The sequence below is a fragment of the Malus sylvestris genome, chromosome 9 (genome assembly GCF_916048215.2).
Source record: "Malus sylvestris chromosome 9, drMalSylv7.2, whole genome shotgun sequence".
In the NCBI taxonomy this organism is placed as follows: domain Eukaryota; kingdom Viridiplantae; phylum Streptophyta; class Magnoliopsida; order Rosales; family Rosaceae; genus Malus; species Malus sylvestris.
The window spans coordinates 17,895,833-17,909,191 of NC_062268.1; the positions used below are offsets into that span (position 1 = coordinate 17,895,833).

At 38.2% G+C, this 13,359-nt stretch overlaps 2 protein-coding genes across 2 annotated transcripts; one reads left to right on the plus strand and one right to left on the minus strand.

The window, feature by feature from the left end:
- Window positions 1-397: 397 nt before the first annotated feature.
- Window positions 398-12,977, plus strand: LOC126634580 (LRR receptor-like serine/threonine-protein kinase IOS1). The gene is made up of 13 exons (XM_050305109.1): window positions 398-567; window positions 2,502-3,039; window positions 3,252-3,734; window positions 8,855-8,986; window positions 9,067-9,138; window positions 9,300-9,371; window positions 10,511-10,591; window positions 10,930-11,102; window positions 11,206-11,429; window positions 11,528-11,654; window positions 11,814-11,876; window positions 12,095-12,284; window positions 12,458-12,977. Exons 1-13 carry the CDS (start codon window positions 432-434, stop codon window positions 12,843-12,845), a joined length of 2,679 nt encoding a protein of 892 aa, XP_050161066.1. The 5' UTR covers window positions 398-431; the 3' UTR covers window positions 12,846-12,977.
- LOC126634579 (uncharacterized) lies at window positions 6,909-7,798 on the minus strand. Its single transcript, XM_050305108.1, has 2 exons — window positions 7,425-7,798; window positions 6,909-7,107 (listed from the first exon to the last, which is right to left on the minus strand). Exons 1-2 carry the CDS (start codon window positions 7,768-7,770, stop codon window positions 7,064-7,066), a joined length of 390 nt encoding a protein of 129 aa, XP_050161065.1. The 5' UTR covers window positions 7,771-7,798; the 3' UTR covers window positions 6,909-7,063.
- Window positions 12,978-13,359: the final 382 nt, after the last annotated feature.

The window sequence follows — 13,359 nt, forward strand, 5'->3', positions numbered from 1 at the left end:
CTAGAAAAATTCGGAGCATTTTTCTTTACCACCATAAACTATATAGTGTATGCTCATTGCTCATCATATACCTTATCATTTGTTACGTGTTCTTTCATCTAATTCTGATTAGCTTTCAAATTAAATGTTTTTTTAAAAAAAAATCAATCAAGATTAAATGAAAAGACACGTAACAAATGATGATGTATATGAACATATAATAAGAAAAGTGATGATATACTTTGGAACAGCATATGCCAGACGACTTCTCAGAACTATTCTTATGACTTTTCAGAACAGTTTTGACTGGATACAGAGCCTATCACATTTTCTAATCAACCACACATCATTTCTAAGGCGACTGTATACATGTCACATTCAGATCATTAATAACATGAGATGCTATGGAACCAATCCGTGTGTTGTGCTGCCTTGCTCTTATATAAAATGAGATGCTATGGAACCAATATTCGGTGTCTTGTGTCCCAAAGATGTCACAGACAATGAAGCTACTCTTCCTCTTTGCAGCGCAGATTGGTGGTTTTGCTCTCAATCTTTTGCTCCTAGTTCATGCCCAAGATCAATCAGGTATGAATTCTAAATACAGTATTATAATAAAGTTAAGGTTTTTTATCACAAATGATCCTTGAAATTGATCCATTATATCAAAATGGTCTCTAACCCCGTCCCTCTTCCCCACCATTGATCTACTCTAACACAAACGTTCTCCCAATAGATTTGTAAGTATTTGAATTAGGGATGGACAACAGTTATGGCGGGCGGGTAACTGCGATTATTTATTCATAACCGTTTATGCTCATATCCGCATAATCGTTTACCCGTTGGGTATTTGTCTAAATGGTTATACTCATACCCATAACCGTTTATAAACGGTTAACTATACCTATAATCACATACCCATTTACCCTTTTTTAACCCATTTATCCTTTATTTTTTACCATTTACCTATTTTTCATCCATCTACATGTTTTTTTAATAACTTGAAAATTAAAAAAGAAAAATTTGTCATTTGACAATCGAGGAGTCTACATATTTTTTTCAACACTAAATATAATATGTTTATATTTGTTCCACTTTGCTGCATAAAATCTCATCTGACTGTTATGTTGGCATATGGATCTAATGGATCATACCCATCTGCATCATAAATTAATTGTCACCAAAATTTGAACAACTGAATTAAACAAATATCTTAGAGAGAGAGAGAGAGAGAGAGAGAGGGAGAGATAGCTTGTTGCTTACATGATAATCCGAAGGAGTTGATGAGAGAGAAGATGAAAAGCAAGAGCAGGTTCATCTTTTCTCCAAATTAAAAATTTTCAATTGCGCTGCACTAGCATATATCCAGACACATGCAGTGAGATGATATATTCTCAAATTGGGACAGAGATCCCAGTCCGATCTCCCCCACCAAGTCCTAAGGATCCAGAGATCCAAACTATTGAAATTTGATTCAACGGCTACAAATTCATCAAACTATGCTGAGTCTATATTATATTAACTACATAAACCATGCATTATAGTCAATAGCATTGATTTAAGTTTTGTTTGATAGGGAACATAGTTTGTGTTAATTTTACATATATAAAATAAACAGGTAAACGGTTATCCGTTTATAACCCCGGTTAATACCTATAACTACACATTTAAATTTTATAGGTAAACGGTTATACTCATAACCGTTTCTTTATCTAAACGGTTATTCATAATCGTAACCGTAAAATTTAAAAGGACGGATAACTGCGGTTACCCATAACCAATAGGTATTTGCCAATCCCAAGATGAAGCTCGCAGCTCCTTCATGATTAGAAAAGCACGCTTCTTTTCTCCTTCCTTGTTCTGCATGTGCGTCTGTACATGCTTCAATTTCGCAGTGAGCTCAATCATGCGGCCTTGAATCTCCAAGAACGCAGCTCTGTTGGCTTCGTCGACCATTTTTTCCCAAGATTGAATCTTTTTGAGTTATTGGTTTTAGTTTGTTTATTGGCGTCAAATCTGGAAGAAGAGGTGGCCTTGAAACAAAATCCAGGTCCCATGCGCTCTCATTGGCCATGAAAAGCGTATGACAGATCCATGAGACCTACCCCTTGATTAACCCCACAAAATTTAGAAATTCCCCACAAAAATCCCAAAAAATGTTGAAAAAACATATTAATGGTGGGGAAGTAGAAGATGAACAGTACTGTTTTTTTTTATATATAAGTTTTTAACTATACAAATAAAAATTGTTTTTTATTATTTAAATATTTTCAATTCACATAGCAATATTTAATTGACTTGTGGGATCCAGTTATGTACCACATCAGCATATAACAGAATTTTTTACGAAATTATGACAGAATGACTAGACTGAACTGTAACACCTATTTTCAAGGATTACATTGATTGATTTTAAATTTCATGAATCATCTTGACCAATTTCATAATCATTTGTGATAAAAATCCGAAAAATTAATAAACAATTAAGAACTATTTTCTTATATTTGTAATATCTGTGCCAGGCTTCATTAGCATAGATTGTGGCCTCCGGGAAGATTCCATGTATAATGACAATCCGTCAGGCATTACCTATATTTCAGATGAAAACTTCGTAGCCACTGGTGAACGGAAGCTTGTGTTGCCTGAATACAGAAACAAGTATTCCCAGTCATACGACTCTCTTAGAAGCTTCCCTGAAGGAATCCGAAACTGCTACAAAATAAATGTTACAAGTAAAACCAAGTATTTGATCAGAGCAGGTTTCTTTTATGGGAATTATGATGAACAACATGAAGTACCCGAATTTGAGATACATCTTGGACCTAACTTGTGGGATACAGTGAAGTCGGAAACAGATTATAATATCGAGCTCGAGCTCATACATGTCCCACTGCGAAACTATGTACATGTTTGTCTGGTGAAGACAGGCTCCGGGGTTCCATTTATATCAGTTATAGATCTCAGGCCCTTAACCGATGCCTCGTACAAAACAGTAAAAGGGTCCTTATCACTTCTCTGGCGGCATGACACTGGTCTAACAGCTGACCTTTGGGGATATAGGTAAGTGATTTACATGTTATTATTGTCCTCAATTTAACCACATATAGAGTCTGGCAGGATCCTTTTTTTTTTTTCACGAAATGACTTGGTGTTAAATAGTTGTAGAATCATTTATAAGTAGCAATTTATATTCTGTGTAGTTTTCTAGGTAGGAAATATAACATTCATCAACATTGTATGCATGCATTGATGCAATACCTTTATTTGTATAGGTATCCATATGATATTCATGATCGATTCTGGCATTACTTTGACAAACCCGGCTCTTGGACAAAATTAAATACCTCATCCACCATCAATTCAGAATTCGAGTATCAACCACCATCCGTCGTGATGGGCACAGCTGCAACGCCTAATAGTTCAAATGATCCGTTGAATATTTTCTGGCAGCCTGACACTGAAGTATATCATGTTTACTTGCACTTTGCAGAAGTTGAAAAGCTCCAACCCAACCAGTCTAGACAGTTCAACATTACTACAAACGGAGAGCTGTGTAATGGGACACTTGCTCCTGATTATTTGTCCACAACGACAATATTCTGTACCGCTGAATCCTTGAGTGGATCAGGAGTACAAAATAATTTGTCAATTATTAAGACTGGAAACTCTACCCTTCCACCCATCCTCAATGCCTACGAGATTTATAAAGTGAAAGAATACTTAATATCAGATACCAACCAAGACGATGGTGAGCCATATTGATTCCTTACACAAGCTTAAATTCCTTGCTATTGGTTTAGCGCCTCACCTAATATGTGAGTTTTATTAAGATCCTCTGTTTGCTTGTGAAAATATTAGTTGAGGCAATCACTATGAAGTTGGAATTTAAAGAATGCTCTTATTATTCAATCTTACTTAAACTAAAACAGCTAACATATATATATACATACAATGCAATCACGCATGCAATAATTAAATGTAAAAGGGAATGGGCATCCTTGCTGCCCATGATGTAACTGACACGTCCATGTTGTGCATCCACCATGTGCAAACCCTTTCTGACAAGGATTATAGTATCCTCATGCTGCTGTCCAAACTGTCCAGGAATGTGCATCCACATGCTACATTCCTGCTATCCACCTTGTACAGATTGAGTGATTTCTGCTCCTTTAACACTCCCCCTCAAGTTGGAGCATGAATGTTTTGGATGCCCAACTTGCTGAGAAGAGAATGAAACGTTGCCTTTCCTAACGCTTTTGTAAATATGTCGGCCAACTGATGCTTTGAAGGTGTGAACCTTGTTGCAATCATTCCTGAATGTAACTTTTCTCGGACCAAGTGACAATCTAATTCGATATGTTTAGTTCGCTCGTGGAATACTGGATTAGCTGCAATGTGTAAAGCTGCCTTATTGTCACAGTAAACATGAGCTGGAGCTGCATGAGAGACCTGTAAATCTTGTAACAGATAACGAAGCCATGTAAGTTCACAAGTGATTGCAGCCATTGATCTATATTCTGCCTCTGCAGACGATCGTGAAACCGTATGTTGTTTTTTAGTCTTCCAGGAGATGAGTGATTTTCCCAAAAACACACAATAACCTGTCACGGACCTTCTAGTCGTTAGACATGATGCCCATGAAGCATCACAGTAACCACTCAATTGTAATGCATCTGTAGATGGAAAGAATAGACCTTGTCCTGGAGTCCCTTTGAGGTATTTCAAGACTCGTATAGCAGCTTCAAGATGAGGCTTGCGTGGTTGGTTCATGAACTGGCTAAGGTTGTTGACTGAAAATGTGATATCTGGCCTTGTTATGGTGAGGTAAATGAGTCGTCCCACGATCCTTCTATATCTGGTTGGATCCTTCAATAACTCACCATCCGTTGGCCTCAACTTCAAATCTTGTTCCATGGGAAAATCCACCGGACATGCCCCTAATAGTCCAGCATCATCCAGTATGTCCAAAATATATTTCCTTTGTGAGATAGAAATGCCTTGTTGTGAACGAGCCACTTCGATCCCAAGAAAATATTTGAGAGGTCCGAGGTCCTTAATGCGAAACTGATGATGAAGGGATTGTTTTAAACGTTGAATAGCCTCATGATTGTTCCCTGTAATGATCATGTCATCAACATAGATGAGAACCACTGTAATGGAATGCGCAGTAGTGCAGGTGAACAATGAGTAGTCTGCAGTTGATTGTTTGAACCCCACGAGTTGAATGGCTTGAGAAAATTTTGAAAACCATTGGCGGGAAGCCTGCTTCAAGCCATAGAGGGATTTATGGAGTCGACAAACCAAGTTCTCCCCCTGTCGACGAAGTCCAGGTGGTGGAGACATGAAAACTTCTTCGTCCAAATCACCATGGAGAAAAGCATTCTGGACATCGAGCTGGTGGAGGGGCCAGTGGCGTTGAGCTGCCACGGCTAATAAACAACGAACAGTGGTAAGTTTGGCCACCGGTGCAAATGTGTCAGAATAGTCGAGGCCTTCAATTTGCGAGTAACCTTTGGCAACCAAACGCGCTTTATAGCGCTCTATGGAGCCATCAGAGCGATGTTTGATCTTGTAAACCCACTTGCTGCCGATAGCACGTTTTCCAGGAGGCAGGGAAGTGAGTGTCCAGGTATGGTTTTGTTCAAGTGCAGCAAGTTCAGACTGCATGGCAGCTTGCCAATGAGGATCAAGGTGGGCCTGGGCAAAAGAAGTAGGTTCGACGCTACGAGTGATGGTATTGATAAACACTTGGTGAGATGGTGATAAATGAGAAGAAGAGAGATAATGAGAGAGTGGATAGTGAGTACCTGACCGCGAAGATGACGTGGACTTGGAAGGCGACGTGGTGACCTGTGAACAGTCATAATCCTTCAATAAGACAGAAGGTTGCTTGGGGCGGAGGCCGCGACCAAGGGCAGGTGGTGGTGAGATAGAGTTGACTGGACGTGGAGAAGGAAGAGGGGATGGGGGCGACACAGGTGATTGTGGCGACACAGGTGAAGGAGGAAAAGCGGTTGGACTAGAGATGGTGGAAGAGGAGGATTCTTGTGAAAAAATGGAAGAATCTGAGATGGTGTCGGTGAGAGGAAGAGGGACGACGGGCACAACTTCATCAGGTTGGGTGTCGGGAGGATGATGAGCAAAAGGAAAGATGTGTTCATGAAAAACCACATCACGACTAGTAAAAAATTGATGAGTGTGAAGATTGTAGAGACGATACCCCTTTTGTCCAGAAGGATAACCAACAAAGAGACATTTGTGAGCCCTGACATCAAACTTGTGCTTAGGGGAGGTGTGTGTAGCATAGCAAAGACACCCAAAAACCCGTAAGTGCATATAAGTGGATGGTCGTTTGTTGAGCATTTCATAGGGTGTTTTTTTTGATAAAACGATGGTGGGTGTGCGATTGATGAGATAAGTGGCAGTGAGAAGACTTTCTCCCCAAAATTTGAGGGAAAGATTTGCTTGAAAACGAAGTGCACGACCTACATTAAGGAGGTGCCGATGTTTACGCTCCACCACCCCATTTTGTTGCGGTGTGTGTGGACAAGTATGTTGGAAAACAGTTCCTGAGTTGGCAAAGAATGAACGCAGGGATAGGAATTCTGCGCCATTATCAGTGCGTACTTGTTTAACTTGACGCTGAAATTGAGTGTTGACATAAGCAAAAAACAGTTTGATTTTCTCTTGTGTTTCAGATTTTAAATTCATGAGAAAAAGCCAAGTAAATCGGGAGTAATCGTCAACAATAGTTAAGAAGTATCTAGCACCTGATGAAGAGGGCAAACGATGCGGACCCCAAATATCACAATGTATTAACTCGAAAGGTTGTAGACTAGAAGTAGAACTTAAGGGAAAAGGTAACCTTGTTTGTTTGGCTACTGGACAGACATCACAATGAGAATCAAAATTAAAAGAAATATCAGGGATTGAACTAGATAAAACACGGGCTGGACCAGTGGAAAGATGTCCAAGGCGTTGGTGCCAGACGTTGGATGGTGCGGATGCAGAAGCAGCAACAACCCCAAGCTTATTCTGTCGAAGGGCGAAGTCTTCTTGGACTGAGACTAGGTAATACAGGCCATCACGCTCCTTCCCCAATCCAATCATCTTCTTCGTTGCCAAATCCTGTAAGAGACAAAAAGTGGGGAAGAAAATGATCAAACAATTTAATTCCCGAGTAGCTTTGCTAACTGACATCAGGTTAACTCGAAAACCAGGGACACAAAGGACATCTTTTAGGTCTAAATTTGGAGTGATTTTGATTGAACCAAGACAAGAAATTTGTGCTTGTGACCCATTTGGTAGATTGACGGAGGAAGAATGTGGGCTCCTTTTGTCGTTTAAATTGAAAGAAGAAGAGATGTGATCTGTAGCACCACTGTCAATAATCCAAGAATCTGGATTGCTTGTGGAAAAAGAATAGCATCGTGCATTAGGTATACCTGCTGTATTAGCAAAAACCTGGTTTTTACTATCACCACGAAGAATAGCTTTGATTTGGTTGATCTCGTCCACTGTGAATTTCAAGTCAACAGGTTCTTTGGTAGTGCTTGACTTGGCTTCTTCTTTGTGGGCATTATTGGCTGCTGCGCGCCTGGTTTTGTTTAGAGGCTTTACGTCCTTCCCGTGAAACTTGTGGCCAGGAGGAAAGCCATGAAGATAGAAACAGTAATCAACTGTATGAGTATTTCCATCACAGTAAGTACAATGAAAATCCTTACCAGTGTTTGTCTTGCCACCATTGTTCGGCTTGCGAGACCTATTCCAGGTGGTCTTGGATACGTGCATGGCATGTGTAGTGTTACTTTCACCACCTTCTGCCACCTCTCTATGTTTTTCTTCTTGTAAAGTCAAAGAATATACCTTACGAATGTTTGGTAGTGGCTGCATTAAGAGGATTTGTCCACGAACAGCCGAATAAGAGTCATCCAGTCCCATGAGGAATTGAATAACTTGTTCCTGTTGTTCTCTTTCATTGATCGCTTTCATCGTTCCACATGTGCAGGCTGGAATTGTATTGTAGGACGCTAGTTCATCCCAAAGTCCTTTGAGTTTAGTATAGTATGCCGATATGGACCGTTGACGCTGTCGATATTCAATGATCTCTCTTTTAATTTGAAAAATGCGAGAAACATTTCCTTGCGAGAAACGTTCCTTCAAATCCTCCCATATCTCAGAAGGTGAATCCGTGTATAGGACGCTGCTCATCAAATCATTACCAACAGAACTAACGACCCACGAGAGAACCATATCATTGCACCGTTTCCAAAGGAAATATTTGGCGTCGGTTTTTGGCGGGGCTTCTATCGAACCATCCACAAAACCGAGCTTGTTCTTGGCGCTGAGGCTGATTGTCATTGAACGACTCCATGTGGAATAATTGTCACCATCTAGTGGTTTAGAAACAAGGTGTAGACTCGGGTGATCCGAGTGATGGATGTAGAATGGATCAGTGATGTCCATTGTTGTTGTGAGTTGTGGTTTGTGTTTAGGAGTTTCTTCGTCACTCATGATGAATAACGAGATTGGGCGGAAGTGTTTCAGGCACCAGGAAGGTGCTCTGATACCATATGAAGTTGGAATTTAAAGAATGCTCTTATTATTCAATCTTACTTAAACTAAAACAGCTAACATATATATATACATACAATGCAATCACGCATGCAATAATTAAATGTAAAAGGGAATGGGCATCCTTGCTGCCCATGATGTAACTGACACGTCCATGTTGTGCATCCACCATGTGCAAACCCTTTCTGACAAGGATTATAGTATCCTCATGCTGCTGTCCAAACTGTCCAGGAATGTGCATCCACATGCTACATTCCTGCTATCCACCTTGTACAGATTGAGTGATTTCTGCTCCTTTAACAATCACAAACATCAAGTCAACCTATAATATTGAAAAGAACTGGCAAGGAGATCCTTGTAACCCTCAAGTTTACTCATGGGAGGGTCTAAACTGTAGCTATCATGGAAATGATCCCCCAAGAATTATATCCTTGTAAGTATAAATATCTTCACACCAAATTGCTGATTAATTTTCAGTAATAATTTTATTGACGTTATGGACTTTGCAATCAGGAACTTGTCTTCCAGTGGATTAGAAGGGGAGATTTCTCCTTCTCTGTCAAATCTAACAATGATACAGACATTGTGAGTGTATCTAAATAATCTGTAATTTTGTGTGAAAACATATCTCAGTAATACTACGGCAAATGATCAATTATACCTGAAAAGAAATGACACGAATCATACTGAAAGAATTTCAGTCATCATAACCAGTTGTGTTAAATGAGTTGAGCTGCCCATTGCAGGGATTTATCAAACAACAACTTAAGAGGATCAATTCAAGAAATTTTGTCAGAACTGCCGACGTTAAATGTCTTGTAAGTTATTTTGTTATATATGTGTGTATTTTGTTATTGTCTTATAGGCTTATTTACGCATTTGAAACTCAATATGAGCCTTGCACCATGCAACTTAAATTGTGTCACTTAACTTCCTAAAACTCAACTTGTTTTTCACTTTGCCACATGCGGTCAAAGTCTGTTAAAAAAATCCGTTAAAATTGGTGACATGATACAAATAGGACCCAATTTTTGCACAAATGGATGCTATTTGAAAAAAAAAATAATAATTGATTTAAAAAACAAGTTGGATTAATTCATTTAAAATAAGAATAAATCCCCTATACCCCTCTCTCCCTCCGTCAGAACCCTCATTGCCGCCCCCCCCCCCCCCCCCCCTCTTCCCTCTTCCCTCTTCCCTCTTCCCTCTTTTCCTCTCTCTCTATTCTCTTCTTTAATTTCCCAGACAACCCCACCAACCTCCACTCTCTCGCCATAGTTTCACTAGTTCTAGTAACAATGCAATAATAGAAAATGTGGCCATTTTCCCAGTAAAATTCCCGGATGTGTTTCAAAATAATGATGACCTTTTGTGAAAGGGCGTCGTACTCGGAGAGATCAGCGACATCGAGCAATTTTTTTTCTACTTTAAATACAAATTTGTTTAAATATAAAATTCATTTTCTATGTTAAAGTTATTTGTTTTGTAAAACAAAAACATTTTTATCGACACATGGTACTTATGTGGCACTGCCATGCATTTAAGTAAAAAGTGGGTCTTATTTGTGCCATGTCCCTAATTTTAAGGGATTTTAAGTAACATATTTTAAGTTATATGGAGCAAAGTGAGACTCATAATGAATTTTATGAAGCATACGATTAAATAAATTTTAAGATTAAGTACCTAAAACCTCCTAACCTTTTAGTGTCATTTCAAATTCGTATCAACAATTTTTAACTTTTCAAACAAGTACCCAACCTATTGAAAATGTGACATCCATTAAGTCCCAATTATTTTTTCCATTAGAAGTACATATGCCAACATTGAGTCCAACCTATTGAAAATGTTACATTTAAGTCCCAGTTAATTTTTTCATTAATCCTATATCTTGTTATATATATGTCCTCATTTAGAAAGCATGGTAACTATACATGTACTGCTTAATCCACCTTTGCAGAAATTTGGAGAATAACAACCTCACAGGCTCAATTCCGGTGGTACTCATTAACAGAGGGAAGCATGGTTTACTATCAATGAGGTGCGCCACCCTTTTTCTATAGCAGAAATATTTGTTGAAGAAAATAGAAAAAACTATATATTAAAATGGAAAAAATAAATACCCGGACAGCTGTAAGTTTTATACAAGGGAGAAGAAAAAAAATTAAAAAAAAAAGCTCAGACCGACTAAAATATAATCCACCAGTTTTTCATTTTTTTTTTAAAAACTTCTTCCTTCCTAGAAATTTAAAATGATGAGCCATTCCACAGAAACTTGATTTTTAGATATAAGAACATGTGTTACAATTTTTATTTGGGAATTATATTATCTTTTACCATAATTGATTAAACAATACAATATTACTTTTCGTATATCAGTTTCTGCGAAAATCCAAACCTATCCGGAAATGTTTCTTGCAACAAGAAGAAGAACAGGAAGTATAATTTTTTTGTTCCGATGATAATTGTTTCGGTTGTTGCACTGTCAGTCCTCTTACTTAGTGCAGCAGCTATCTGGTATCGGGCGGCTTCTAAAAGGAAAAGGCAACTTGGTAAGATTCCATATTTGTTAATGTCATCTTCTTCTGCAATAAATAATCACAGACAGAAGGTTTTGATTGTATAAGATACTTACGAAAAATGTTATGATTGTAGGAAATAGCACAGATGCAAATGTAGCCATTCAGCATGGGTCATTTGAACGAAAAGGGAGACAGTTTACGTACTCTCAGATAGTACAGATTACGAAGGGGTTCGAGAGGGTTCTTGGAAAAGGCGGCTTTGGAACAGTTTATCACGGCCACATAGACGACACTCAGGTAGCTGTCAAGATGCTTTCACCGTCATCAGTGCAAGGGTTTCAACAATTTCTCACAGAGGCATGTTTCTCATATTAAATAAACTAATCCCACTGTTTTTCGGATCAATATTAATCTTATTAAATTACATGTAGCGTTTCTGACCTACTAAATTACAGGTTGATCTTCTTATGAGAGTTCATCATAGAAATTTGACGAGTCTTGTTGGATATTGCAACGATGAAACCAACATAGGGCTGATCTATGAGTACATGGCCAATGGAAACCTACGAGAACATCTTTCAGGTTTGGCTGCAAATGAAATTACTCAGTACTAAATTTGCCATTGATTTCTTAATTAACTAGTACTATAAAATTCTTTGGTAGTCCTTAGTTTGATAATTCTATTTTCCTGGATCACCTGACTTTATAAAATAAGATAGTTATATTTTCTTATGGACGCAGGTAGCAGATCAAATATCTTGAGTTGGGGAGATAGACTTCAAATAGCAATAGAAGCTGCACAAGGTCTGTATAACTAACCAATCATATTATTTAGGCACACAAAAACGATACACCTAATATAGGTGCGTCCCATATACAGTGGTACGTAGGGCTGAACTTTATTAGAGAGTATGTTAGCAACTCTTTGAGACTTTTGAGTTTTAGGAGCTTAAATACCAATCATTATTGATAACGAAATGGTATCTACTTTTTGAGAAGTTGTGTCTGGATTTTAAAAACAGGACTGGACTATCTGCACTATGGCTGCAGTCCGCCTATAATCCACAGGGATGTGAAATCAACGAACATCTTGCTGAATGAAAAATTCGAAGCCAAACTCTCTGATTTTGGCATATCCAGAAGTTTCCCTACAGAGGATGGAACGCATATAACAACAACTGTCGCTGGCACTCCCGGGTACCTTGACCCTGAGTAAGAGTTCTTTTCATTTATTTGAGGCATCGTCTTTGTGTCCTTATTATATATGCAGACAGACTAATTAAATTATATAATCAACAAGAAGAATGAAGAAAGAAACTATAAATCATTTTGGAAAACTTATGACATTGGATGATATGATTTGAGATATATGGTTTGGCTTGTAGGTATTATGCATCAAACAGATTGAATAAAGAAAGTGATGTTTATGGCTTCGGCATTGTACTGTTGGAGATTATCACAAGTCGACCTGTTTTTTCTAGAACGCATGAGCGGAGTTACATTAGTGAATGGTTCAGTTTCATGCTTCAAAAAGGAGACATTTACAGTCTTGTTGATCCGAGGTTAGAAGGAAAATTCAACACTAACTCAGTCTGGAAAGCTGTGGAAATAGCGAATGCATGCGTGTCTCCAACTGCCATCAAAAGGCTAAGCATGAGTCAGGTAGTGGTGGATCTAAAGGAGTGCTTGGCAACAGAACTCGCTCGAACAAACCAGAGGGAAGAAACTGAACTAAGAAATTCCATTGCTATGCTACACCCCTCAGTTAGGTAGTAGTACTAAATATCTAACCAAATAAAGAGAAAGTTTGGGATGCATTATTTTCTTCTTTGTAATAGATACAATAGTTTTTGTATGGATTGCAACCATTTCACAATCTCATCAAGTGCATCTTTTCGTGCGAAAGGAGATAATGAAGATATGATCTAAACAACTATTATGTTGTTTGCCATTGAAGGTCCTAGCGATTAAGGATTAAGTTGAAGTCAACTTCAAAGTAGATAATGACTGGTATATCCGTATATAGAGAGTTTATCTGGAAGTTTACTTTTCTAATTTAACAACAATATCAAATCCACTTTATCATTACCATTACGAAAAGGTAATGTTGTGAATATATTGAAACAAAAATTAAAGGTTCAATAACTTAGGGAGACAACAAGCCTTATCCTTCCTAACACAATGTCAATAAGTTCACACGAGTTAGGCAATCATTATTAAGTAGCTAGCTACTAGAGTTACTTATAAATATCGGATCCATATACAGCCCGAAGGTTGTTAAGATCCT